Consider the following 25,075-nt stretch of genomic DNA (forward strand, 5'->3'; position numbering starts at 1 on the left):
ACCCTATTTTTTATTCTTTATTTTGAAACAGGGTCTCACTGAGTTGCAAAGAACCCCACTAAGTAGCTGAGGCTGTCCTTGAACCACGCATGCAATCCTCCTATTTCAGCCTCCCAAATGCTGGGATTACTGCCACTATGCCCAGCTAACAGCTCTTCTTTTAAATGAAACTTGGTGGCTGGGCACAGTTTCAAACATTTGTAATCCCAGTATCTGAGAGACTGAGACACAGGCAGGGTCACAGGTTGGAGGCCAGCATGGAAGAACTTAGTGAAATCCTGTTTCAAAATAAGAAATAAAATTGGGCTGAGGATATACCTTGGATGTAGAATGCCTCTGGGTTCAATCTCCAGTGCCACAAGAAAAAACTGGATTAAGAGGCAGGGGATTATGATATACACTTGTAATCCCAGTACTTGGGAGGCTGAGATGGGAGGATCACAGGTTCAAGACCAGCCTTAGCAACTTTTTTTGTGGTACTGGGGGTGGAACCCAGAGGCTTTCTACCTCCGGGCTATACTCCCTGCCCTATTTTTATATTTTATTTGGAAACAGAGTCTCACTAAGTTGCTGAGAGCCTCACTAAGTAGCTGAGGCTGGCTTCGAACCTGTGCAATCCTCCTGTCTCAGCCTCCCAATCTCAGAGATTACAAGCATGTGCCACCACGCCCGGCATCTTAGCAAGGGGTGTGTGTGTGTGTGTGTGTGTGTGTGTGTGTGTGTGTGTTGTACTGGGGATGGAACCCAGAGGCCTCTACCTCCAGGCTGCAGACCTCAGACCTATTTTTTTTTTTTTTTTTTTTTTTTTTTTTTGCAGGTCTGGGGCTGGAACCCAGAGGCATTTGACCTCCGAGCTACAACCCCTGCCCATTTTTTTTTTTAAAATAGGGTCTCACTGAGTTGCGAAGGGCCTCACTAAGTAGCTGAGGCTGTCCGCGAACCGTGATCCTCCTGTCTCAGCCTCCTGAATGCTGGGATTACAAGCGTGCGCCACCACGCCCGGCTATTTTATATTTTTTATTTAGAAACGGGGTCTCACTAAGTTGCTGAGAACCTCACTAAGTAGCCGAGGCTGGCCATGAACCTGCGATCCTCCTGTCTCAGCCTCCCAAGTACTGGGATTACAAGTGCGTGCCACCACGCCCCACCAGCCTCAGCTACTTAATGAGACTCTGAACAACCTAGAAAGACCCTGTTTCAAAACAAACAAACAAACAAACAAACAAACAAACAAACAAAAAGGCTGGGGATGTAGCTCAGAAGTAGAATGCCCCTGGGTTCAATCCTCAGTACTACAAAAAGAAAAAATGAACTAAGGGGGCAAGATGAGTAGATATATGAAAAGGTTTGGGCCAGGTGTGATGGCACACGATTGTAATCCCAGCACTTGCAAGGCTAAGACAAGAGGATGGCAGGTTCTAAGCCAGCCACAGCAACTTGGCAAGGCTCTCAGCAACCTGATGAGACCCAGTTTTCAAACAGGAAATAAAATCTGGCTGAGGGTATAGCTGAGAAGATAGAATGCCTCTGGGCTCAATTTCCAGTACCAAAAAAAATGAATAAGTAAATAAGATAAAAAGATACGTTTTTTTTTTCTTCATTTTTGTGGTACTGGGGATTGAACCCAAGGGCATTCTACCTCTGAGCTACACCCCCAGCCCTACTTTATTTTATATTTTTGAAACAGGGTCTCACTAAGTTGCTGAGGGTCACCCTAAGTTGTGAGGCTGTCCTCAAACCTGTGATCCTCTCATCTCAGCTCTCAAGTACTGGGATTACAGATGTGTACCACATTGCCCACTTCAAATTTTATTTTGAGACATGTCTCACTAAATTGCCAACTTGCTATCCTCCTGCCTCGGCCCCCACAGCAGTTAGGATTACACGTATGAGCCACCATGCTTGGCTCTACTTTCAATCTTTGATGTAAGGAATATTTACTGTGGGGGTGGGGTGCTGCTCTATCTGTGGGCGTAGAACAGTACGCTGAACCCACGTGGTTCCCTATCCCCAAGGATCTGACAGGCTGCCTGTGTCCTCAGCAAGCTCATGCCTCTGGCAGATCTCTACTTCCTCATTATCTAATTTCAACCTCATTTGCATGTGGACACAAGGTCTGGGAGGGCAGAGCCCTTCTCTGGATCACTCAGAACTGCATCTTTACTAAGATACAGGGGATTTAGCCCTGGAGCTCTACCACTGAGCTATGTCCCCAGGATTTTTCCTTTTTTTTTTTTTTTTATTTGGAGACAGGGTCTAAGTTCCCCAGACTAGCCTTGAACGGCCTCAGCTGTAGAATGAAGCCTTGTTAATAGTTGGACCTCAACAACAATTAGTTGGAGAAATATTCGCTAATCTTTATTTAGTACTTGTTACATATGCACCTGGCCCCGTTTTAAATTGTGTGCTGATGTTTACCTATTCAGTCCTGAAAACTAGTCCTGTTGTACAAAGGCGTTGACACGCTCGTAGAAGATAGGCTGTGGCCGGGCGTGGTGGCGCACGCTTGTCATCCCCGCGCTTGGGAGGCTGAGACAGGAGGATCGCCGCAGGTTCGAAGCCAGCCGCGCGCGCTGGCTTAGGAGACCCTGTTTCCAAATAAAAATGTACAAATAGGTCTAGGAGTGTAGCCCGGAGGTAGAAGGGCTTCCAGGAACCCCAGTACCACCAAAAAAGGGGGGGGGGCTAGGCTGTGGATTCAAGCAAGCTGACTTTGGCCACCCAGCTCCTAGCCATTACGCAAGCTGCCTCCCAGTGCCTGAATGAATCAGTCAATCAGGTTGCCCTGGCTGTCACCCACTAGCTGGGTGACATGGGGCCAACAGATTTACCTCCCAACCTCAGATTCTTTATCGCTAAAGGACAAGTCTCGCCCTCTTAGTCCAGGGAGATAAGATGCTGGAGGAAACTGGCTCCCATTCGCGGCACCCGCACCCCGGCGCTCGCACACCCCACAGAGACGGAGGGCGGAGCCCAGGAGGGCGGCGCGGGTCAGCCTAAGTCTCCGGGCTCGCAGGCTCCCCTCATTTGCCTACACCCCACCTGGGGCCGCAGGCGCTGCCTCCGCCATCCTCATCCCCCACCCCGGGAAAACTAAGTGACCTGGCCGATCCGTGCGCGGGTCCCCAACATCAGGCGGCGGGGGTGGTGGCCTGGAAGAAACCGGGCTGCGGGCAGAGGAGCCCGCCCTAGGCGAGGCGAGGGATGGGCGAGCTGCCCCGCCTCCCCTCCGCCTGATTTCGTCGGGGAGGGAGCTGCCTGGCTCCCGCCCCTGCTGGCCCAGCAGCGAGGAGCGTCTGGGAGAAGGAGCCGACCTGCCGAGATGGAGGCGGCCGGCACCTGGGCGCTGCTGCTGCTGCTGTTGCTGCTGCTGCTGGCGCTGGCGCGGGTGCTGCCCGGGCCCCGGGCCCCCCGCCACCTGCCCCCGGGACCCGCGCCGCTGCCGCTGCTGGGGAACCTCCTGCAGCTCCGTCCCGGGGCGCTGTACTCCGGGCTCCTGCGGGTGAGGGGCCGCGGGGGCGTCCTGGCTAGGGGTGGGGGCCCCTGGGCGAGAAACAGGAATGCACAGGGGCCCTCGGGCGTCCCAGGAAGGTCCCAGGGCAAAAGGACTGCCGGTGCCCCGGGCTGGAAGCCGAATCGGGTAGTTTGGAGCTGAGAAGGAGACGGGTCCCCTGGAGAGAGGGTCCTGAGCTGGGAGGGCCAGAGCCCACGGATTCCTGGAGAGACCGGGAGAGCCAGGAAGCAGGATCCAGAGCGTCGGGGGTCCTAAGGCGGAGGGGCGCCCACATAATGCCGGGAATGGTAGGCACGGGCCAAAGCTGAGACCCAGGGGCCCTCCCGGCAGAGTGGGCGGTGGCAGTGGGCTCGTCCCAGGAGGGGAAGTGTCAAGGGGAGGGGACAAAGAGGAAAAGGGGAAGGGGTGCTGGGCGCTGAGGCAGGCTGCGGGGCTGCGGACTCTGAGGAGGGGCGTCCAGGCTCAAGGGATCGGTCTTCTGACTGCTCGGGCGGTGGGAGGATGGGTGTGGCGCAGCGAGGGCCAGCCGGGAGTTCCTGGGACCCGGGCGGGCGAGAAGAGGGAGAGGCAGTCCCTACCTGCCGGGGCAGGGGTGGAGTGGGGAGAAGCTCCCATTCAAAAGAATTCCTAGGGAATTTGAGGACACAGAAATGGGGTGGGCGTCTTGGGAGAGAGGGGGCAGATGCTTAGAAGTATCTGCTCCAGAATTCGAGGGTTTAGCAGCGATAGAAAGGTTGAGGAAGGGGGAGAAATGAAGAGAGACCTCCCAGGGTCAGAGCTTAGGACCTGGTGAAAAACGAGGAGGGGGAGAACTGGTGGATGTGTTTGGGAAGGGGGCCTGGGAGCCTGGTGCAAAAAGAGAACTGAAAGCCGGTTGTGGTGGTGCACGCTTGTAATCTCAGTACTTGGGAGGCTGAGACAGGAGGATTGTAGGTTCGTGGCCAGGTTCAGCTGCTTAGTGAGGCCCTCCTCTACTTATGCCCCTTGGTTCAATCCCCAGGAGAAAGGAGAGAGAGAGAGAGAGAGAGAGAGAGAGAGAGAGAGAGAGAGAGAGAGAGAGAGATTGAGTTTCCCAAGGGGACTGTTTTCGCTTGGGGACAGGAACCTGAAAGGAGACAGGCTGACAGGGGCAGTCCCCACCTTCTCCCTCCCTGTCTCCAGCTCAGTAAAAAGTACGGGCCAGTGTTCACCGTGCACCTGGGCCCCTGGCGGCGCGTGGTGGTCCTGGTTGGGCACGAGACTGTGCAGGAAGCCTTGGGAGGTCAGGCAGAAGAATTCAGCGGTCGAGGCGCCTTGGCAACGCTGGACCAAACTTTTGATGGTCATGGTGAGTCATAAGAGGAGGTGGGCCTCAGCTACTTGGTGAGGCCTTCTGCAACTCAGTGAGACCCTATTTAAAAATATAGAATAAAATATAGGGCTGGGGGTATAGCTCAGAGGTAGAATGCCCCTAGGTTCCAACCCCAGAACCGCAAGGAAAGAAAAAAAAAGACGTGGAAAGTGCTGCTGGATCCTGACCCCAATTACAGGTATGTGATTTTTGAGTGTAGTTTACTGCCTCTGTTCCCTTATCTGCAGAATAGGGTGAGAACTGTGTTTGTCACATACAGTGGTCCTAAAGGCTGATGAGGACTGGGCCTTGTGTACTGGCTTTACCAAATTGTTACCAGGGATCACAGTCACTGATCCAGGTGAAGCCCAGAAGGCAGCGGAATCTTCAAGCCTGTGTTAAAACGGAGAGCAAAGCCCAGCTTTGATCCCAGTACTTGGGAGGCTGCAACAGGAGGATTGCAAGTTGAAGTCTAGTGTGTGGTAATTTAATGACACTGTGTTTCAAATTAAAAAATAAAATAGGGCTGGTGTTTGGCCCAGCGGCAAAACTCCCCTGGGTTCCATCCCCAGGCAATGGCCAGGGATGTGGCAGGGAGATAATAATGTCCCTGGGTTCTATCCTCAATTCAAAAGAAAGAAAGAGCAGGGCATGGTGGCCCATGCTTATAATCCCAGCTCTTGGGAGGCTGAGACAGGAGGATCACAGATTTGAGGACAGCCCCAGCAAGTAGTGATACTCTCATCAGCCTAGTGACACCCTGTTTCAAAATAAAAAATAAAATAGGGCTGAGGGTGTATTTTGGAGAGAGAATGCCTGTGAGTTCAATCCCCAGGACCACAGAAAGAAAGAAAGAAAGAAAGAAAGAAAGAAAGAAAGAAAGAAAGAAAGAAAGAAAGAAAGAAAGAAAAATAAACCAGGTTATGGGTTGCAGGGCATGTGATCCCAGTTATTTGGGAGGCTAAGGCTGGAGGATTGCAAGTTTAAGGTCAGCTTAGGCAAATTAGTGACATCCTATACCAAAATAAAAAGTAGTAAGCCGGGCATGGTGGTGCACTTTTGTAATCCCAGCATTCGGGAGGCTGAGACCGGAGGATCGCGGTTCACAGACAGCCTCAGGTACTTAGTGAGGCCCTCTGCAACTCAGTGAGACCCGGTTTCAAAATAAAGAATAAAAGGGGGTGTAGCTTGGAGGTCGAATGCCCCTGGGTTCCATCCCCAGACCCACGGAGGGGGGGGGAGTAATAATGGGGAGGGGGGGGCGCACCAAGTGCTATATGCATGTATATCACTGCCAACATGATTTGTATTATGATGTGTGACTATAATATCTAAAAGTATATTAGCCAGGCGTGGTGGCGCATGCCTGTAATCCCAGGCGTGGGATTTGGAGTCTGAGACAGGAAGATTCAAGGTTCCTGACCAGCCTCAGCTACTTAAGTGAGGCCCTCTGCAACTTAATGAGACTCTGTTTCAAAGTAAAGAATAAAATAGGAAGCTGGGCGTGGCGCACGCTTGTAATCCCCGCGCTTGGGAACCTGAGACAGGAGGATCATGCAGGTTCGAAGCCAGCCTCAGCTGGTTTAAGAGACCCTGTTTCCAAATAAAATATAAAATAGGTCTGGGAGTTTAGCCCAGAGGTAGAGGGCCCCTGGGTCCCATCCCCAGTACCATCAAAAAACAAAAACAAAAAACAAAATAGGGCTGGAGGCATAGCTCAGAGGCAGAATGCCCCTGGGTTCAATCCCCAGTATTGCAAAAAAGAAGTATATTAAAAATAATAATGAGCCGGGCGTGGTGGCGCACGCTTGTAATCCCCGCGCTTGGGAGGCAGAGACAGGAGGATCGCGCAGGTTCGAAGCCAGCTGCGCGCGCTGGCTTAGGAGACCCTGTTTCCAAATAAAAATGTAAAAATAGGTCTGGGAGTATAGCCCGGAGGTAGAAGGGCTTCCAGGAACCCCAGTACCACCAAAATAATAATAATAATAATAATAATAATAATAATAATAAAGCTGGGCGTGGTGGCGCACGCTTGTAATCCCTGCGCTTGGGAGGCGGAGACAGGAGGATCGCACGGGTTCGAAGCCAGCCTCAGCTGCTTAAGAGACCTGGTTTCCAAATAAAAAAGTATAAAAATAGGTCTGGGAGTGTAACCCGGAGGTAGAAGGGTTTCCAGAAACCCCAGTACCACCAAATAAATAAATAAATAAAAATAATAATGATTTTTTTAAAGGGGGGGCTGGAATTGTAGCTCAGTAGTACAGCGCCCTTGAGTTCATTCTCCAATACTGCAAACAAGTAAAAAAGACAAAAAGCGGGCAATCCATGCTTTGCTCAGCTGGCAGCAGAGCAGTGACTAAGTCTTGCTCCCTAGAGCACTCCGGCTAGTGAAGTGTCAGACCTGTCCTCAGACAGGGACATCTTTGGGCTTGGCCAAGATGGGGAAATCTAGCTGTTCTGGAAGAAGCTCTGGAACTATCAGAATCCAGAAGAGGCACCTGACCCAACCTGTTTGGTGGGGAACGTCCAAGAAGTCTGCCCGGAAAAGGATGTGTGAGCTGGGACTCAGAATGAGAGGGAGATAGACCCGCACGTTCAACAGCATGAAGGTAGACGTGTTCATCCAATCTACTAACCATCCCACGCGCCTGGCCCCGCGCTGGGTGCTGAGGACACAGGTGATCAAGACATGTGCAGTGTCCCCTCAGTGTGGGAGAAGAGACTTGTAATAAGACACCAGAGGGCAGGAGTAGAGGGCAGGAGCACACCTGTCATCCCAGTACTTGGAAGGCTGAGACAGGAGGATCACAGGTTTGAGGCCAGCCTCAGCAACTTAGAGAGACTGTGTTTCAAAATAAAAAGGGCTGGAGATGTAGCTTGAAGATAGAATCCCCCTGGGTTTAATCCCGAGTGCCAAAATTAATTGATTAAAAATAAATAAATGAAGCCAGACGTGACGGCACATACTTGTAATCCCAGTATTCAGGAGGCTGAGACCAGAGGATCGCAATTCATGGACAACCTCAGCTACTTAGTGAGGCCCTCCACAATTTAGTGAGACCCTGCTTCAAAATAAAGAATAAAAAAATAGGGCTGCAGGTATAGCTCGGAGGTCGAATGCCCCTGGGTTCCAACTCCAGTACCAAAAAAATAATAAATAAATAAATAAATAAATAAATAAATAAATAAATAACAGCCGGGTGTGGTGGCACACACTTGTTATCCCAGTACTTGGGAGGCTGAGACAGGAGGGTGGCAGGTTCAAGGCCAGCCTCAGCTACTTAGTGAGGCCCTCCACAACTTAGTGAGAACTTGTTTCAAAATAAAGAATAAAAAATAGGGCTGTAGCCTTTTTTATTTTTTTTTTGAGGGTGTGGCTCGTAAGTAGAATGCTCCTGGGTTCCATCCCTAGTACTGCAAAATAAATAAGTAAACAAATAAATAAATAAATAAAATGAGGTGTAGCTTTAAAAGCAGGACAGAGAGAACCTGTATAGGGAACTAGATGGGGAGGTTGGTGATTATTTATCTAATTGTGGTACTGAGGATCGACCCCAGAGGCATTCTACCTTCCAAGTACCCCCCTGGCCCAATTTTATTATTTGGGAACAGGATCCTGCTAGGTTGATGAGCGTCTCACTACTTGTTGAGGCTGTCCTAGAACCTGTGATCCTCCTATCTCAGCCTCCCAAGTACAGGCTTGGGCCACCATGCTCAGCTGAGGAAGTGATATTTAAGCTGAGACATGGAGGATGGGTGGAGTTAGTTCATGAAGGATTGGATGGTCATGAGAGTCATAGAGACAGAGGAGGAAGACTTGGGGGGATCATCAATCTATGGATTAAACACGGGGTGCTTTACCAGTGTTGCTCACAGGTGTTTTTTATTACATACTTCAAGACAGAGTCTCACTACTACATCACTGAGGCCGTCCTTGAACCTGGGATCCTGCTGTCTCAGCCTCCCAAGTACTGGAATTACAGGGGTGTACCACCATACCCAACTGTCATGACAACTTTGAGGGTGTGAGAGACGGCAGGGGCAGTTGTCGTAGTTGAGTCATAAAGCTCATATAACTGGGGGACCCTGATCATGCACGGCCTGTGAGTCATGCCAGAGCATTTGGGTTTTGGTTTTCCTGGGAGCCATGACCCCCCCCATAGACACACACATACACACACACACTGGGGATTGAACCTCGGGGCACTCTGCCATTGAGCTCCACCCTCAGCCCACTGTATTTTTTTTTTTTTTTTTTTTTTTTGGTGGTACTGGGGTTCCTGGAAGCCCTTCTTCCTCCGGGCTACGCTCCCAGACCTATTTTATATATATATATATATATATATATATATATATATATATATTTTTGGAAACAGGGTCTCTTAAGCCAGCGAGGCTGGCTCTGAACCAGTGCGATCCTCCTGTCTCCACCTCCCAAGCGCGGGGATTACAAGCGTGTGCCACCACGCCCGGCTTATTTTATTTTTTATTTATTTATTTTGGGGGGATCTGGGGATGGAACCCAGAGGCATTCGACCTCTGAGCTACACCCCCTGCTCAATTTTTTATTCTTTATTTTGAAACTGGGCCTCATTGAGTTGCGGAGGGCCTCACTAAGTAGCTGAGGCTGTCCAAGAACCGCGATTCTTCGGTCTCAGCCTCCCGAATGCTGGGATTACAAGCGTGCGCCACCACGCCCGGCTCCATTTTACTTTGAGACAGGATCTCAGTATGTAGTTTAGGCTAGCCTGAAATTTGCAATCCTCTTGCCTCAGTCTCCCGAGTAGCTGGGATTATGGGACTGCAACAATATGACCTGTTTGGGAGTGATGAATTTTAATCTTGGAAGGACCATCGGCAGTGTTAGAAAGATCCTCTGGTTGCTGTAGAGCTGCTGAACTACAGGCTGGGAGCCCAGGGAGGACATTAGACCAGGACAGAGGCCAGGGGATGGGTAAACGGGTTGGGAGAGATGTGAGGACAAGGGCCGAGGCTCTGGTCAGGGCCAGGGGACGGATGGTGGGCTGAGGTAGGGACAGGAGAGACTTTGAGGCTAGTCTGAGACTCAGCAAGGGGTGGAGATGGAGCAGGCGATGTCCAGGAGGGGATGTCTGACCAGGCCGCTATAGGCTGGCATTAAGAGGTGGGAGCATTGAGCTTAGAGAAGAGGAAGGTTTGACCACAGAGGATATTTTGGGTAAAGGCAGAAAAAAATTTAAAAGGAGGGAAACAGTGCAGTCCCACCCTCCTCCCTCTCTGTTTAACCTCCCAGCTCTGGGCACAGGACCCAGTGGTGCTCTATAATTGCTGAGATGGACAGATGGTAGGAAAGGTGGATGGGTAAAAGGAAGGAAGGAATCCTCCCTCGCGCTGGTTAATCACCGAGCAGAAAGAGCCTGGATCATCTCAGTTACTCACAGATCTGGAACATGTGCCTTCTGACTCAGGGTCAAAGGACAGAGGAATCTGTTTGATTACACAGATACTGAGCATCTACTGAGTCCTCACACCTAGGGTTAGGCCGGTAAGGATTCAGGACAGGGCCCTAGGGGAACCTCACTGACAGGAGGGGACCAGTCCCTCTGAGTCTCACTTTCCCCATAGGGGTTTTCTTTGCCAACGGGGAAAGGTGGAGGCAGCTGAGGAAATTCACCACGCTCGCTCTGCGGGACATGGGCATGGGGAAGCTAGAAGGCGAGGAGCTGATCCAGGCGGAGATCCAGTGTCTGGTGGAGGCTTTCCAGGAGACTGAAGGTCAGCAGGGAGGGAGAGGTCTGGCTCTGGCTGAGTGGGGGAGGAACCTCTCCTGTGCCTAGCTGCTCCTTCCAGCTCAGCATCCCTGGGACCAAGCCTGGGGCTCCAAGCTGGGCTGGGGGCGCTGTTACCTCCACCCTGGGTCCCTGGCTTACCTATTCCCCCTTCCCCAGCTTATCACACATTTCTTTCTGTGTTCCTGGTGTCTTCTGCTTCTTTTTCTCTCTTCCTCTCTCTCTCTCCCTTCCTCTATTTCTCTCTCTCCCTTGTGTGTGTGTGTGTGTGTGTGTGTGTGTGTGTGTGTGTGTGTGTGTGTGTTATTGGGATTTGAACTCTGGAATATTTACGTCTGAGCTACACCCCAGCCCTATTTATTTTATTTATTTTATTTTATTTTTATTTTTGCAGTACTGAGGATGGAACCCAGGGACATTCTACCTCAGAGCTGCACCCCCAGCCCTATTTTTTATTCTTTATTTTGAAACAGGGTCTCACTGACTTGCAAAGGGCCTCACTAAGTAGTAGCTGAGGCTGTCCATGAACCTCAATCCTCCTGTCTGAGCCTCCTGATGCTGGGCTTACAAATGCGCACCACCACGCCCGGCTCTTATTTAATTTTTATTTGGAAACATTCTCACTAAACTGCTGAGGTTGGCCTCACTAAATTACTGAGGAGGGCCTCGAATTTGCATTCCTCCTGTCTCAGGAGTACAGCCTCCCAAATAACGGCGTATCTGACCAACCATCCATCCATCTGTTTGCCTGTCTGTGGCCCTCTCTCTGCCTATCTGTCTAGCCAAGTCTAGCCTTCACTCCATATCCACCGGTCGGTGGGCTCCCCTTGGGTTCCCCTTCGCCCAGCGCCATCATAGCTCTCCTCCCTGCCCTCCATGTCCCTTAGGACGCCCATTTGATCCCTCCCTGCTGCTGGCCCAGGCCACCTCCAACGTCATCTGCTCCCTTGCCTTTGGCCTCCGCTTCCCCTACGAGGATGAGGAGTTCCAGGCCGTGGTCCGGGCAGCCGGTGGTACCCTCTTGGGCATCAGCTCCCCATGGGGTCAGGTGAGTGGGTGGGACCCTTCTCCAGCCACCTTCCCCAAACGTTCCTGTCAAGCCCCTGTGAACGAGCTGTCCCTCTGCCCACAGATGTATGAGATGTTCTCCCACTTCCTGGGGCACCTGCCGGGACCCCACACGCAGCTCCTCCGCCACCTGAGCACCCTGGCTGCCTTCACCATCCGGCAGGTGCAGCGGCACCAGGGAAGCCTGGACACCTCAGGACCTGCGCGTGACGTTGTTGATGCCTTCCTGCTGAAGATGGCACAGGTGAGGAAGGCCAGGGAGAGGGGTTTGGGGGTGTCTCTTGGATGGGGCCAGGTGCACCTGGGGATGTCCTTCAGGCCTCTTTCCCTCTCTGCGTGTCTCTTTGTATATGTGTCTCTGTACTTGTGTGCACATCTCTTCTCTGTACATCCTCCTGTCTGCCCAGCTATCTATCTGCCTGCTTTCTCAATGTGTTCTCGCTGTGTACCCCCGACTCGGGTGACTTTGAATGTGGGGTCTCTGTCTCCCTCGTGTCTCTTTTCCCCTCCTGGCCCTATGTTCAGGCTCAGTGCCTAGAGTCCTGTCTCCTTCAATTCTTACTCCACAGATAGGGTTGCTGCTTCATGCAGCAACCCTAATAATTGTTCCATGGTTCCTGCCACTGAAGGTTGCTGCTCTAGGGAAGCTCCCTGATGCTAGTCTTTCTTGCACAACAATGACACAAAGCCTGATATGATAATTTTAAGAGAAGTTAATAATTATGGGATGGGGAGGAGAGATAGAGATGATAATTCTTTGGGCCTTTTTTTTTTTTTTTTTTGCGGGTCTGGGGATGGAACCCAGGGGCATTCGACCTCCAAGCTACACCCCCTGCCCTATTTTATTCCTTAATTTTGAAACAGGGCCTCACAAGTTGCTGAGGCTGGCCACAAACCTGTGATCCTCCTCTTTCAGCTTCTGGAGTACTATGATTACAAGCATGTACCACCATGCCAGGCTCAGGGTTTTTTTGTTTTGTTTTGTTTTGTTTTGTTTTGCTGGTACTGGGGTTCCTGGAAGCCCTTCTACCTCCGGGCTAAACTCCCAGACCTATTTTTACATTTTTATTTGGAAACAGGGTCTCCTAAGCCAGCGCGCGCGGCTGGCTTCGAACCTGCGCTATCCTCCTGTCTCTGCCTCCCAAGCGCGGGGATTACAAGCGTGCGCCACCACGCCCGGCCAGGCTCAGGTTTTAAGCACTTTTTTTTTTTTTTTTTTTTTTTTTTTTTTTTTTTTTTTTGCTGGTACTGAGGTTTCTGGAAACCCTTCTACCTCCAGAATACACTCCAAGACCTATTTTTATACTTTTTTATTTGGAAACAGGGTCTCTTAAGCCATGGCTTTGAACCTGAGCGATCCTCCTGTCTCCGCCTCCCAAGTGCGAGGATTATAAGCGTGGGCCACCACGCCCGGCTTTAAGCACTTTTAAGCATATAATTTAGTAGTGTTAAACTGATCCTCATTGTTTAACAACCAATCTCTAGAATTCTTCTCATTTTGTAAAATGGAATATCTGTGCCCATTAATTCCCTATTTCTATCTCTTTATAGCCCCTTAATAACCAACCACCTTTCTACTTTTTGTGTGTGTGTGTGTGTATGGTATCATGGATTGAACCCAGGGGCATGCTACTTCTGAGCTACACCCACAGACTTATTTTTTTGTGTGTGTGGCACTGGAGATGGAACCCAGGGACATTCTACCTCTGAGCTACACCCCCAGCCCAATTTTTTATTCTTTATTTTGAAACAGGGTCTCACTGAGTTGCAGAGGGCCTCACTAAGTAGTTGAGGCTGTCCTCAAACCACGATCCTCCCATCTCAGCCTCCCAAATGCTGGGATTACAAACATGCACCACCACACCCACCTTATTTTTTATTTTTAAAACAGGATCTCACTGAGTTGCAGAGAGCCTCACTAAGTAGCTGAGGCTGGCCATCAACCTGTGATCCTCCTATCTCAGTCTCCCAAGTACTGGGATTACAAGCATTCACCACTATGCACGGCCACAAATATTTTTTGAGTCCCTGTTTTTAATTATTTTATATATGTACCAGATGGAATTACTAGACCATATGGTTTTTGTTTTTGTTTTTGGGTTTTTATTTTTTTTGTGTGTGTGTGGGGGGGGAGGGGGTCTGGGGATAGAACCCAGGGACATTCGACCTCCGAGCTACACCCCTTACCCTATTTTTTATTATTTTATTTATTTATTTATTTATTTTTGGTGGTACTGGGGATGGAACCCACAGGCCCTCTACCTCTGGGCTACACTCCCAAACCTATTTTATATTTTATTTGGAGACAGGGTCTCTTAAGCCAGCTGAGGCTGGCTTCGAACCTGCACGATCCTCCTGTCTCAACCTCCCAAGCGCGGGGATTACAAGCGTGCACCACCACGCCCGGATCTTTATTCTTATTTTGAAATGGGGTCTCACTGAGTTGCAGAGGGCCTCACTAAGTAGCTGAGGCTGTCTGTGAACCGCGATGCTCCAGTCTCAGCCTCCCAAATGCTGGGATTACAAACATGTACCACCATGCCCGGCGACCATGTTTCTTGTATTTTTAATTTTTTGAGCAATTGCCGCAGTTTTTATAGCAGCGGCATGATATTACATTCATCATACACCAATAGTACAAATTTACAATTTCTCCACATTTTCACCATCATTTATCATTTTCTTCTGTTTATTTATTTGTTTTGAGACAGGGCTATGTCAAGTTGCCCAGACTGGCCTTGAACTTAGGATCCTCCTACTGCCTCAGTCTCCCAAGAATTACAAGTGTGTACGACCATATCTGGCTTTTTTTTTTATACTGGGGATGGAACCCAGGGGCATTCTACCTCTGAGTTACACCCCCAACCCTATATTTTATTATTTTTTTTTGAAACAGGGTCTCACTGAGTTGCATAGGGCCTCACTAAGTAGCTGAGGAGGTTCACTAACCCAGATCCTCCTGTCTCAGACTCCCAAATGCTGGGATTACAAGCATGTGCCACCACACCCAGCTTCCTGACATTTTCTTAATTGGTTTCTTTTCTTTCCCCCCCCCCAGGACTGGGGATGGAACTGAGGGACATTCTACCTCCTAGATACACTCCCAGACCTAATTTTTCATTCTTTTTTTTTTTTTTAAACAAGGTCTCAGTAAGTTGCAGAGGACCTCACTAGCTGAGGCTGGTCACCAACCTGTGATCTTCCTGTCTCAGCCTCTCAAGTCCTGGGATGACAAGTGTGGACCACCACACCTGGCTCTTCTTTATTGTTTATAGTAGCCATTCTCTTTCCTTTTTTTAAAACTTTTTAACCAATATCAGGACTTTATTTGGGGATGGAGGGCAGTATTGGGAATTGAGGCCAGGGACATTCTACTTCTGAGCCATACTCCTAGCCTTTTATTTTATTTTACTCTATTTTATTTGTGTGTATGTGTGTGTTACTGAGGGTTGAACCCAGGGACATTCTACCTCTGATCTTTTTAGAAAAAGCCCAGCCCTTTTTCTGTTTTGTTTTGAAGCTTGGTGTGATGGTGCATGCTTATAATTCCAGTACTTAGGAGGCTGAGACTAGAGGATCATGGGTTCACTGCCAGCCTCAGTTACTTAGTGAGGCTGTCAATAACTTAGTGAGACCCTGTTTCAAAAATAAATAACAAAAATAGGGCTGGGGGTGTAGCTCCAAGATAGAATGATCCTGGGTTCAATCCCCAATACTGCAAAAAAAAAAAAAATCTGTTTTGTTTTGAAACAGTCTCACTAGGTTCTGATAATCTAATCTCCCTAACTCGCTGAAGCTGGTCTTGAACCTTCTATCCTCCTGTTTCAGCCTCCCAAGTACTAGGATCATAAACGTGTACAAGCAACGCCTGGCTTATATTTAATATGTATATTTTTATGCTTTTGTGGGGTTTTTTTTGTGGTACTGGGGATTGAACCCAGAGCATTCTACCTCCGAGCTACACCCCCAGTCCTGTTGATTGTTGATTGTTGCTGTTGTATTATTATTCGTTTATTCTTTTTTTTTTTTTTTTTTTGCGGTAGTAGGGATGAAACCCAGGGGCATTCTACTTATGAGCTCTACCTCCAGCCCTATTTTTATTTTATTTATTTATTTATTTATTTATTTATTTATTTTTGGTGGTACTGGAGGTGGAACCCAGAGGCTTTGTACCTCCGGGCTATACTCCCAGACCTAGTTTATACTTTATTTGGAAACAGGGTCTCACTAAGTTGCTGAGAGCCTCACTAAGCAGCTGAGGCTGGCTTCGAACCCATGCGATCCTCCTGTCTCAGCCTCCCAAACGCGGGGATTACAAGTGTGCGCCACCATGCCCGGCTTTTTACTCTTTATTTTGAAGCAGGATCTCACTGAGTTGCAAAGGACCTCACTAAGTAGCTGGGGCTGCCTGTGAACCGCAATCCTTCCATCTCAGCCTCCCAAATGCTGGGATTACAAGCGTGCGCCACCACGCCCGGCTCATTTATTTATTGTGTACTTGGTATTGAACACAAAAGACATTCTACCTCCAAGTTACACCCCCAGACTGATTTTATTTATTTGGAAAATGGGCCTCAACTAGGTTGCAGATCTCTCTAAATTGCCAAAGCTAGCTTTAAACCTGCAATCCTCCTGTCTCAGCCTCCCAAGCACTAGGATTACAAGTGTGTGTCACCATATCCGACTTCTTTTTAATTTGGAAACAGTCTTGCCAAATTTCTGAAGCTGCCCTTGAACCTGCAATTCTACTGTCTCAGCAGCAAACAAACGTTTTACATGTTCTTTTTTTTTTTTTTTTTTTTTTTGGTGGTACTGGGGTTCCTGGAAGCCCTTCTACCTCCGGGCTACACTCCCAGACCTATTTTTTATATTTTTGAAACAGGGTCTCTTATGCCAGCGCGGCTGGCTTCGAACCTGCGTGATCCTCCTGTCTCCGCCTCCCAAGCGCGGGGATTACAAGCGTGCGCCACCACGCCCGGCTATTACATGTTCTTTTTGCGGTAACTAGGGATTGAACTCAGGACCTTGCATGTACGAGGAAAATGCTCTACCTCTAAGTTCCATCCCATCCCTTATTAGTACGTTTAAGCCCACGTCTCAATTCTTCCCCAAAATTAAACTCACTGACAAAGGTTTGACTTGCTGGACCATACTCCAAGTCTGGCTCCCCTGGACTTTTACTTCCCGGCACTTGTGTTCTCTGAGCCCTTTCTGCCCGATTTCTCCCAGGAGGAACACAACCCAAACACAGAATTCACTGAGAAGAACTTGCTGATGACGGTCACTTACCTGTTGTTTGCTGGGACAATGACAGTCAGCGCCACCGTCCGCTATGCCCTTTTGCTCCTGCTGAAATATCCCCACGTCCAAGGTAAGAGCCTTTTTTCCCCAGTCAGGCACCACGAGCAGAAGTGAGCGCTCAGGAGGGAAGAATGTGTAGGCAGAGCAGAGAGGCTGAGCCAGAGCCTGGAGAGAAAATGTGCACAGCATCTGGCAGGTCTGAGCAGTGAGAGGTCAGGGGCTGCCGGCTGCCCTGCAGGGAGACACGAGGCAGGAGGTGTCTGCAGGGCCTTTTTGCCTCGGTGAGAGGAACACTGTACGTCTTATCCTCAGCCATGGGGAGCTAGGAGGTGAATTTTGCTTTTTTGTTTTGTTTTGGGTTTTTTTTTTTTTTTTTTTGGTGGTGGTACTGGGGTTCCTAGAAGCCCTTCTACCTCCGGGCTACACTCCCAGACCTATTTTTATATTTTTTTATTTGGGAACAGGGTCTCTTAAGCCAGTGCAGCTGGCTTTGAACCTGCGCGATCCTCCTGTCTCTGCCTCCCAAGCGCAGAGGAGCTACACCCCCAGCTGTGTGTGTGTTTGTGTGTGTGTGTGTGTGTGTGTGTGTGTGTGTGTGTGTGTTTTGTGGGGATTGAACACAGAGGCATTCTACCTTTGAGCTACATCCCCAACCTGATTGTATTTCCTATTTGGAAACAGGGTCATACTGGGTTGGTGAGAGTCTCATTACTTGCTGAGGCTGTCCTGGAACCTGCGATCCTCCTGTCTCAGCTTCCCAAGTACTGGGTTTACAGGCATGAGCTACCACACCTGGTCCCCCAGCCCTTTTTTAATTTTTTGTGTTTCAAAGAGGGTTTCAATGAGACTCTTGTTATGTTGCTGAGGCTGGTCTTGAACCTGTAAACCTCCTGTCTCAGCCTCCCAAGGACTCAGGTTATAGGCATGCACTACCATGTTGGCTTCTTTTTTATTTTGTTGTTATATAGTTACTGAGCCTTGAACCTTCCATCCTCTTGTCCCAGCCTCTCAAGTAGTGGGATTACAGGTGAGCACCACCACACTCAGCTCAATTTTAAATTTTGGGAAAATTCTTTGTGCTGCCCTGAAGAAGTGGATTGTAAAGTGTGAGAGAAGATGCCAGGAACCCAAGGAAGAGGACAGAGACCTGAAATGGGGGGTGGCAGGCATGGGCCAGGCTATGAGCAGGGAAGAAGGAGCAGAATAGGCAGAGCTTAGGAATAACAAGGGAAGGAGATGTGCAGGGACAGTCCCAACCTCTGGTGTGGGACTGTGGGCCCACCCGAGTTGGGGACAGGAGGGATGAGGGAGGAGCTGATTTTAAGGGAAATAATGGGGCCAGTCTGGAATAGTTTGAGTAGGATCTGGATCTATCCATATGGGGAGGGATACAGGATGCCACAAAATACCCAGGTCAGGACCAGAGATTAATAATTGGGCGGACATGGTGTCGCACGCTTTTAATCCCAGGGCTTGGGAGGCTGAGACAGGAGGATTACATAGGTTCGAAGCCAGCCTCAGCTACTTAGTGAGGCTCTCAGCAACTTAGTGAGACCCTGTTTCCAAATAAAATATAAAAATAGGGCTGGAAGTATAGCCCGGAGGTAGAGAAGCCCCTGGATTCCACCCCTAGTACCACAAAAAAACAAAACAAAAATAGGGGTCATCAGCTGGGCATAGTGACACACACTTATGATCCCAGTACTTGGGAGACTGAGACAGGTGGATCACAGGTGCAAGGACAGATTCAGCAAGTAGTGAGGCTCTCATCAACCTAGCAAGACCCTGTTTCAAAATAAAAATAATAAAATAGGGCTGGGGGTATAGCTCAAACCCTGGGTTCAATCCCCAGTACCACCAAAAGAAAAAAAAATTGGGTCATTACAAGGAAATTGTAGATTCAAGAACAGCCTCAGCAAATAGTGAGACTCTCGACAACCTTAGTGAGACCCTGTTTCAAAACAAAAACTAAGGCTGAGTGTGGTGACACACATGCTTGTAATCCCATTATTTGGTAGGCTGAGACCGGAGGATCCCTGCAGGTTCAAAGCCAGCCTTAGCAATTTAGTGAGGATCTCAGCAACCTAGTGAGACCTTCTTTCCAACTAAGAAATTAAAAAAAAAAAAAAGGCTAGGAGTGTGGCTCAGGGGAGGAATGCCTCTGTATTCAATCCCTGGTACCTCTCCCCCCAAAAAATGGGGTCTTTTTTTTTTTTTTTTTTAGTTCCAGCAGGGCTGGAACTAAAGTTTCCATGGCACAGGAGGATGTGTGATCATGAGACAGGGCATGGAAAGAGCCTAGACGCATTCTGGCATTGGCTGGTCAGATGGCTGTGTTAGATGTCGTCAGGCCAGGGAGGTGGACTGACCTGAAGGATGTGACTTGGGCTCTCTGGGCCTCAGTTTCCTCATCGGGACAATGGAGATAAATCATGCTATCCACCATCTCGGGTTGCCATTGGAATTAAGAGAGGATAAATGTGAGCCGGGCATGGTGGCACAGGCTTGTAATCCCAGCATTTGGGAGGCTGAGACAGGAGGATCGCAGTTCACAGACAGCCTTAATGAGGCCCTACTTAATGAGGCCCTTTCTAACTCAGTGACACCTTGTTTCAAAATAAAGAATAAAAAATAGGGGTGAGGTGTATCTCAGAGATAGAATGCCCCTGGGTTCCATCCCTAGTAACACACACATACAAAGAGAGAGAAAGAGGATAAATGTAATGCCCAGCACCCAGGATGTGTGGGTTCCAGGCTCAGGGAGGTCTAGGGGTTGTTCCCCTGCCACCTCCAGCCTCATCTCAAACCAGTGGGGCTTTTGAGAGGAGGACCACAGGGCCCCACCCACCTAACCCCAAACCCTTCTCTTGCATGCAGAGCACGTGCGGGAGGAGCTGAGCCGGGAGCTGGGGACCAGCAGAGCACCTAGCCTGGGGGACCGCGCCCGACTCCCTTACACAGATGCTGTTCTGCACGAGGCGCAGCGGCTGCTGGCGCTGGTGCCCATGGGGATACCCCGCGCCCTCACGAGGACCACTTGCTTCCGGGGGTACACCCTACCCCAGGTGAGAATGGACAGCCGACAATTGTCTCTGCGCCCTTCAGTTGCAAGGAGAGTTGCTACTGGTGTCTGACTTTTTTTATATTAATGTCTGTCTGTCTGTCCCTGCTGCAGACACTAAAGTCTCTCATACTCTCTTCATTGAGGAGCAGGTCAGTTCAAGAACCACCAGGGGGCGATATATCCCGTATCCTGCAGCGGCTTCAGACAAGCTGCTGCCTCCTGCTTCAGTTAGAATTCAGGTGCTGGGACCGAAATTGCGTTGCCCTCTGACCCTCAGTATCCTCATCTTCTAAATTGAAAATAATAACAGTATTGGCTTGGAGTTGTAGGATAATGCTTGTAAGACACTAACTCAGTTCTTGGGAATGAGTTTGGAAAGGATTCTTTATATAAGGCAACGGAAATACAGTAACAAAGCCTGGCCCACGCTTGTAATCCCAGCATTTGGGAGGCTGAGACAGGAGGATCCGGTTCGCAGCAGTCCTCAGCTACTTAGTGAGGCCCTTCACAACTTAGTGAGACTTTGTTTCCAAATAAAGAATAAAAAAATAGGGCTGGGGATGTATCTTGAAGGTAGAATACCCCTGAGTTCCATCCTCAGTATGGCAAAGAAAGAAGGAAAGGAGAGAGAGAGAGAGAGAGAGAGAGAGAGAGAGAGAGAGAGAGAGAGAGAGAGAGGACAGTAACAACAGTAACAAGAGTCATTAGTATCAAAACTTGAGGACCTGCTCTATGTATTATTGTAAATGTTTTATAAATGTGTGTTTTGTTTTGTTTGTTTTGTAAGACCCCCGCCGAGGGGAGACCCTCAATCAACCTCGGGATAAGCGACGACAGCAAGAACACACGAGAAACTTTTAATCTCCTTGATGCAAAAGCAAGAGGGTTTATTAAAGAGCCAGTGCACTGGGGCCGACCCGAATAGGAGTTCGGCCCCGAGCCGCTGAAACTGAGGGTATTTATAGGGAAAAGACCATTAGGGGGTTTTGGGCTAAATTGCATGCGTTTACAGAAAATTACAGAATCATTTGAAAATTACATTCTGTAGTCAAGAGTTAGATAATACCAGGTGCAGTCAGTAAGCTCCCGGGTCAAGGCGCTCTGGCCCAGACAGTATAGATAAGATGGGGTGGGCTTATTGCACATTTTACATTCCTAAGCTGTGAGCTGCAGTAAAATATACTTTTTCTTTTTAACTATTAGCTGGCTGTTTTAACTATTAGCTAGCTGCTAGGGGCTTATGATTTTTCTTCTAAATAGAGCCTTTCAGTTTGTTTCCATTTTTGTTTTTGTTGTACTGGGGCCTGAACCCAGGGACATTCTACCTCCAAGATATACCCCAGCCCCTTTTTATTTTTTATATTGAAACAGAGTCTCACTAACTTGCTGAAGATGGCCTCAAATCTGTGATCTTCCTGTCTCAGCCTCCCAAGTACCAGGATCGCAGGTGTACACCACTGCACTTGACAGCCCTTTTTAATTTTTTGAGACAGTATCTTGCTAAGCTGCTGAGAGTGTCACTAAGTTGTCATCAAACTCCAGATCCTCCTGCCTCAGCCTTCTGAGTCTCTTGGATGGCAGGCACACACCACTGCACCCGGCATGCTTTTCTCTTATCTTATTTTAACAGCAATAATATGGTACTGTCTTTCCAGGAGCTCCTCTTACCTTCACAACTCTACCCCACTAACCAGACTCCCTAGCAAGGTCTAATCCCGATTCTTCACACCCCTACCTGCTTCAGCCTCTCCACACAACCCCGAGAACACAGGAGCTCTAATCTCACTAAGATTTTACCCAAACCTGGGCAGGGGAGCCTTCCTGGACAGTCCTCCCCACCTGCCTTACCTTTGCATCTGAATAACCACATCTGCAGCTGAGCGTGAACTTGGAGGGCTGAGACAGGAGGATCACAGTTTCAAGGCCAGCCTCAGCAACTTAGCAAGACCCTGTTTCAGAATAAAAAATAAATAAAATAAAGTAGGGCTGGAATGTGTAGCTCAGAGGTAGAGTGCCTCTGGGTTCGACCTCCAGTACAAAAAAAAAAAAAAAAAAAAAAAAACCATGGCTGCAGAAAGCGTGACTCTAAAGCATTCCACAGAAAGGGGGCTTAGGAGAGCCACAGCTGAATCCCAGTGTACTTCCAAAACTTCAAAACAAAGTAAAAATAACAAGCTCTCCCAATAATTACCTTGTCCAACTGCTTAGTTCTCTGAGCCTCGAGGTCCTCCTTTTTTTTTTTTTTTTTTTTTTTTTTTTCCTTTAGTACTGGGAATTGAACCTCGGGGCATCCTACCTTTGAGCTTCATCCCCAGCAGCACTTTTATTAATTTATTTATTTTTATTTATTTATTTTGGTGGTATTGAGGATTGAACTCAGGAGCATAGTACCTCTGAGCTACGCCTCCAGTCTGATTTTATTTTTTTCATTTTGAAACAGGATCTCACTAAGTTGTAGAGGACCACACTAAGTAGCTAGCTGGCTGAGAACCTGCGATCCTCCTGTCTCAGCCTCCCAAGTACTGAGATTACATGCATGTGTCACCATGCCTGGCTACTTTTATTTTTTAAGTTTTTAATTTTTCTGTGATAGTGGATCTTGTTTATTTGTTCGTGTGTGTGTGTGTGTGTGTGTGTGTGTGTGTGTGTGTGTGACTAGAGATTGAACCCAGGGACAATCTACCACTGAGCTATACCCTCAGCCCTATTTTTTTTTTTCTTCTCAGGCTTTTTTTTTTTTTTTTTTTTTTTTTTTGCTACTGGGGATTGAACCCAGGGGCATTCTACCCTCACCTTTATTTTATTGTTTTTATTTTGGAACAGGGTCTTGCTAGGTTGATGAGAGGACATACTCACTACTTGCTGAGTATGTCCTCGAACCTGTGATCCTCCTGTCTCAGTCTCCCAAATACTGGGATTACAAGCATGCACCAGCAGGCCCTGCCCTATTTTATTTTTTATTTGGAAACAATGTCTTACTAAGTTGCTGAAGCTGGCCACAAGCCTGCAATCGTCCTGTCTCAGCCTTCCAAATATGTACTGGGTTTTGAACCTGGGGCACTCTGAGCTACGCCCCAACCCATGTGTGTGTGTGTTTGGGGTGGAGGGGTGCTGGAGATTGAACCCAGAGGCATTCTACCTCTAAGCTATACTCCTAACTGTATTTTAAATTTTTTTATTTTGAAAAAGGGTCTCACTCAATGGCTGAGAGTCTCGATATGTTGCTGAGGCTGCCCTCAAACCTGTAACCCCCCTCGATTAGCCTCCCAAGTACTGGGATAACACCACTCCCAACTAAATGAGGATAATATTCCTGCCTGCCTCCTAGGCTTTTTTGAAAGATCCTGCATGTATGCAAACCTGCATGTATTGTATGTTTGTGTGCAATCCATGTACCAGTTACATGTGAAGTAGTGTATGTGAGTGCCCATAGGAAGTGCCCAATTGAAGCCAGTGTGCTTTCTTTGGACTGGTGTCCTTGGCACCACAAGCTTTTACTCTGCACTTGGTAACCAGGGGTTTGGGGTGGTGAGGGACTTGGACTTTTATCATTTCCCATCAGGGCACTGAGGTCTTCCCTCTCCTTGGCTCCGTCCTGCATGACCCCAAGGTCTTCGAGCAGCCAGAGGAATTCAACCCCAGCCGATTTCTGGATGTGGAGGGACGGTTCAGGAAGCACGAGGCATTCCTGCCCTTCTCCTTAGGTATCTGCTGGGCTTGAGGTGTCCCGGGCGGGCCCTGGCTGGTGCTGGCTGTTTGTTCCAGATGGGGGAACCCTCCCCGCGCCCTGAGCTCACTGTTAGATCTCCCTGTGGGCCTGGCTGTGAGCAGGCCTGGCTCACCCCCGTCTCCCTCTCTTTGTCAGGTAAGCGTGTCTGCCTCGGGGAGGGCCTGGCACGAGCGGAGATCTTCCTGTTCTTTACCACCATCCTGCAGGCCTTCCTCCTGGAGAGCCCGAGCCCGCTGGAGACCCTGAGCCTCCAGCCAGCTGTCAGCGGTCTTTTCAACATCCCCCCAGCCTTTCAGCTGCAGGTCCGGCCTGCTGACCACCAAGCCCCTGTGTGGAGTAGATGAAGAGGGGAGACTAGGGAGGAGGTAGCCACCTGGTGCGAGGCTTCCTCCCTTAAGGGTAGGCGTGGATAGAATGCGGCTCCAGACACTCTGGCCTGCAGCCACATTCACGCGCCTGAGGCTGTTGTCTAGAGTTGGCCACACAGACACGTGGCCCGAGCAGCTGCGGAGGCATGCAGCCACGCACCCACGTGCCAACGGGAGACCAGCAGTTACTGCCACATGAACATTCTGCGGGCACAAATGGAGTGGAGCCCATCTGGACACCCAAGCTCGTGCCCAGATGGCGTGCCAGCCCAGACACCACCCAACTCCCTGGACTCGGCCCGCATGTGGGAGTCCACATACCACCTTCGCAGCCGCGTTCACGTGCACACGACCTCTTCGTTCGTCAGACTAAGTGGCACTCTCGGCCACAGAGAGCAGCATGCCCCTTGCCTGGGACATGCCACAATCAGACTGGCCGGTCCACGGCCCTGTCGTGCATCTCATGTACAACCTAACCACACTCTAGGCTCATGAGCACTGCTATCCACCCACCCCAACCACTGATCCACACAGCCAGCCCACGCTTAACATGCCTGGCTCCCCCAAGGAGCTTTCCACTGAGATGCACCACTCCCCCGGAGAGCACCCCCCAACCACCTCTGCAACTTTCTCCCTCAAACACACCTTTTTTTTTTTTTTTTTTTCTGCAATGCTGGGGATGGAACCCAAGGGCATTCTACCTTTGAGCTACACCCCAGCCCTATTTTTTATTCTTTGTTTTGAAACAAGATCTCACTAAATTGTGGAGAGCCTAAGTAACTCAAGCTGTCCATGAGCTATGATCCTCCTGTCTCAGCCTCCCAAGTATTGGGATTGCAAATGTGCACCATGACTCCCGACTCCTTTTTTTTTATTTTTATTTTTTATTTTTGTGTGTATATATGTGTGTGTGTGGTACTGGGGATGGAACC

At 49.1% G+C, this 25,075-nt stretch overlaps 1 protein-coding gene across 1 annotated transcript; it reads left to right on the forward strand.

The window, feature by feature from the left end:
- Window positions 1-3,322: 3,322 nt before the first annotated feature.
- CYP2S1 (cytochrome P450 family 2 subfamily S member 1) lies at window positions 3,323-24,638 on the forward strand (the record flags this gene model as incomplete). Its single annotated transcript, XM_080703599.1, has 10 exons — window positions 3,323-3,502; window positions 4,676-4,841; window positions 10,449-10,598; window positions 11,500-11,660; window positions 11,745-11,924; window positions 16,910-17,051; window positions 19,859-20,046; window positions 23,608-23,749; window positions 23,911-24,104; window positions 24,249-24,638. 10 exons carry the CDS (start codon window positions 3,323-3,325, stop codon window positions 24,636-24,638), a joined length of 1,893 nt encoding a protein of 630 aa, XP_080559725.1.
- Window positions 24,639-25,075: the final 437 nt, after the last annotated feature.

The sequence above is a fragment of the Muscardinus avellanarius genome (assembly GCF_963383645.1).
Source record: "Muscardinus avellanarius genome assembly, chromosome: 10".
Taxonomy (NCBI): Eukaryota; Metazoa; Chordata; class Mammalia; order Rodentia; family Gliridae; genus Muscardinus; species Muscardinus avellanarius.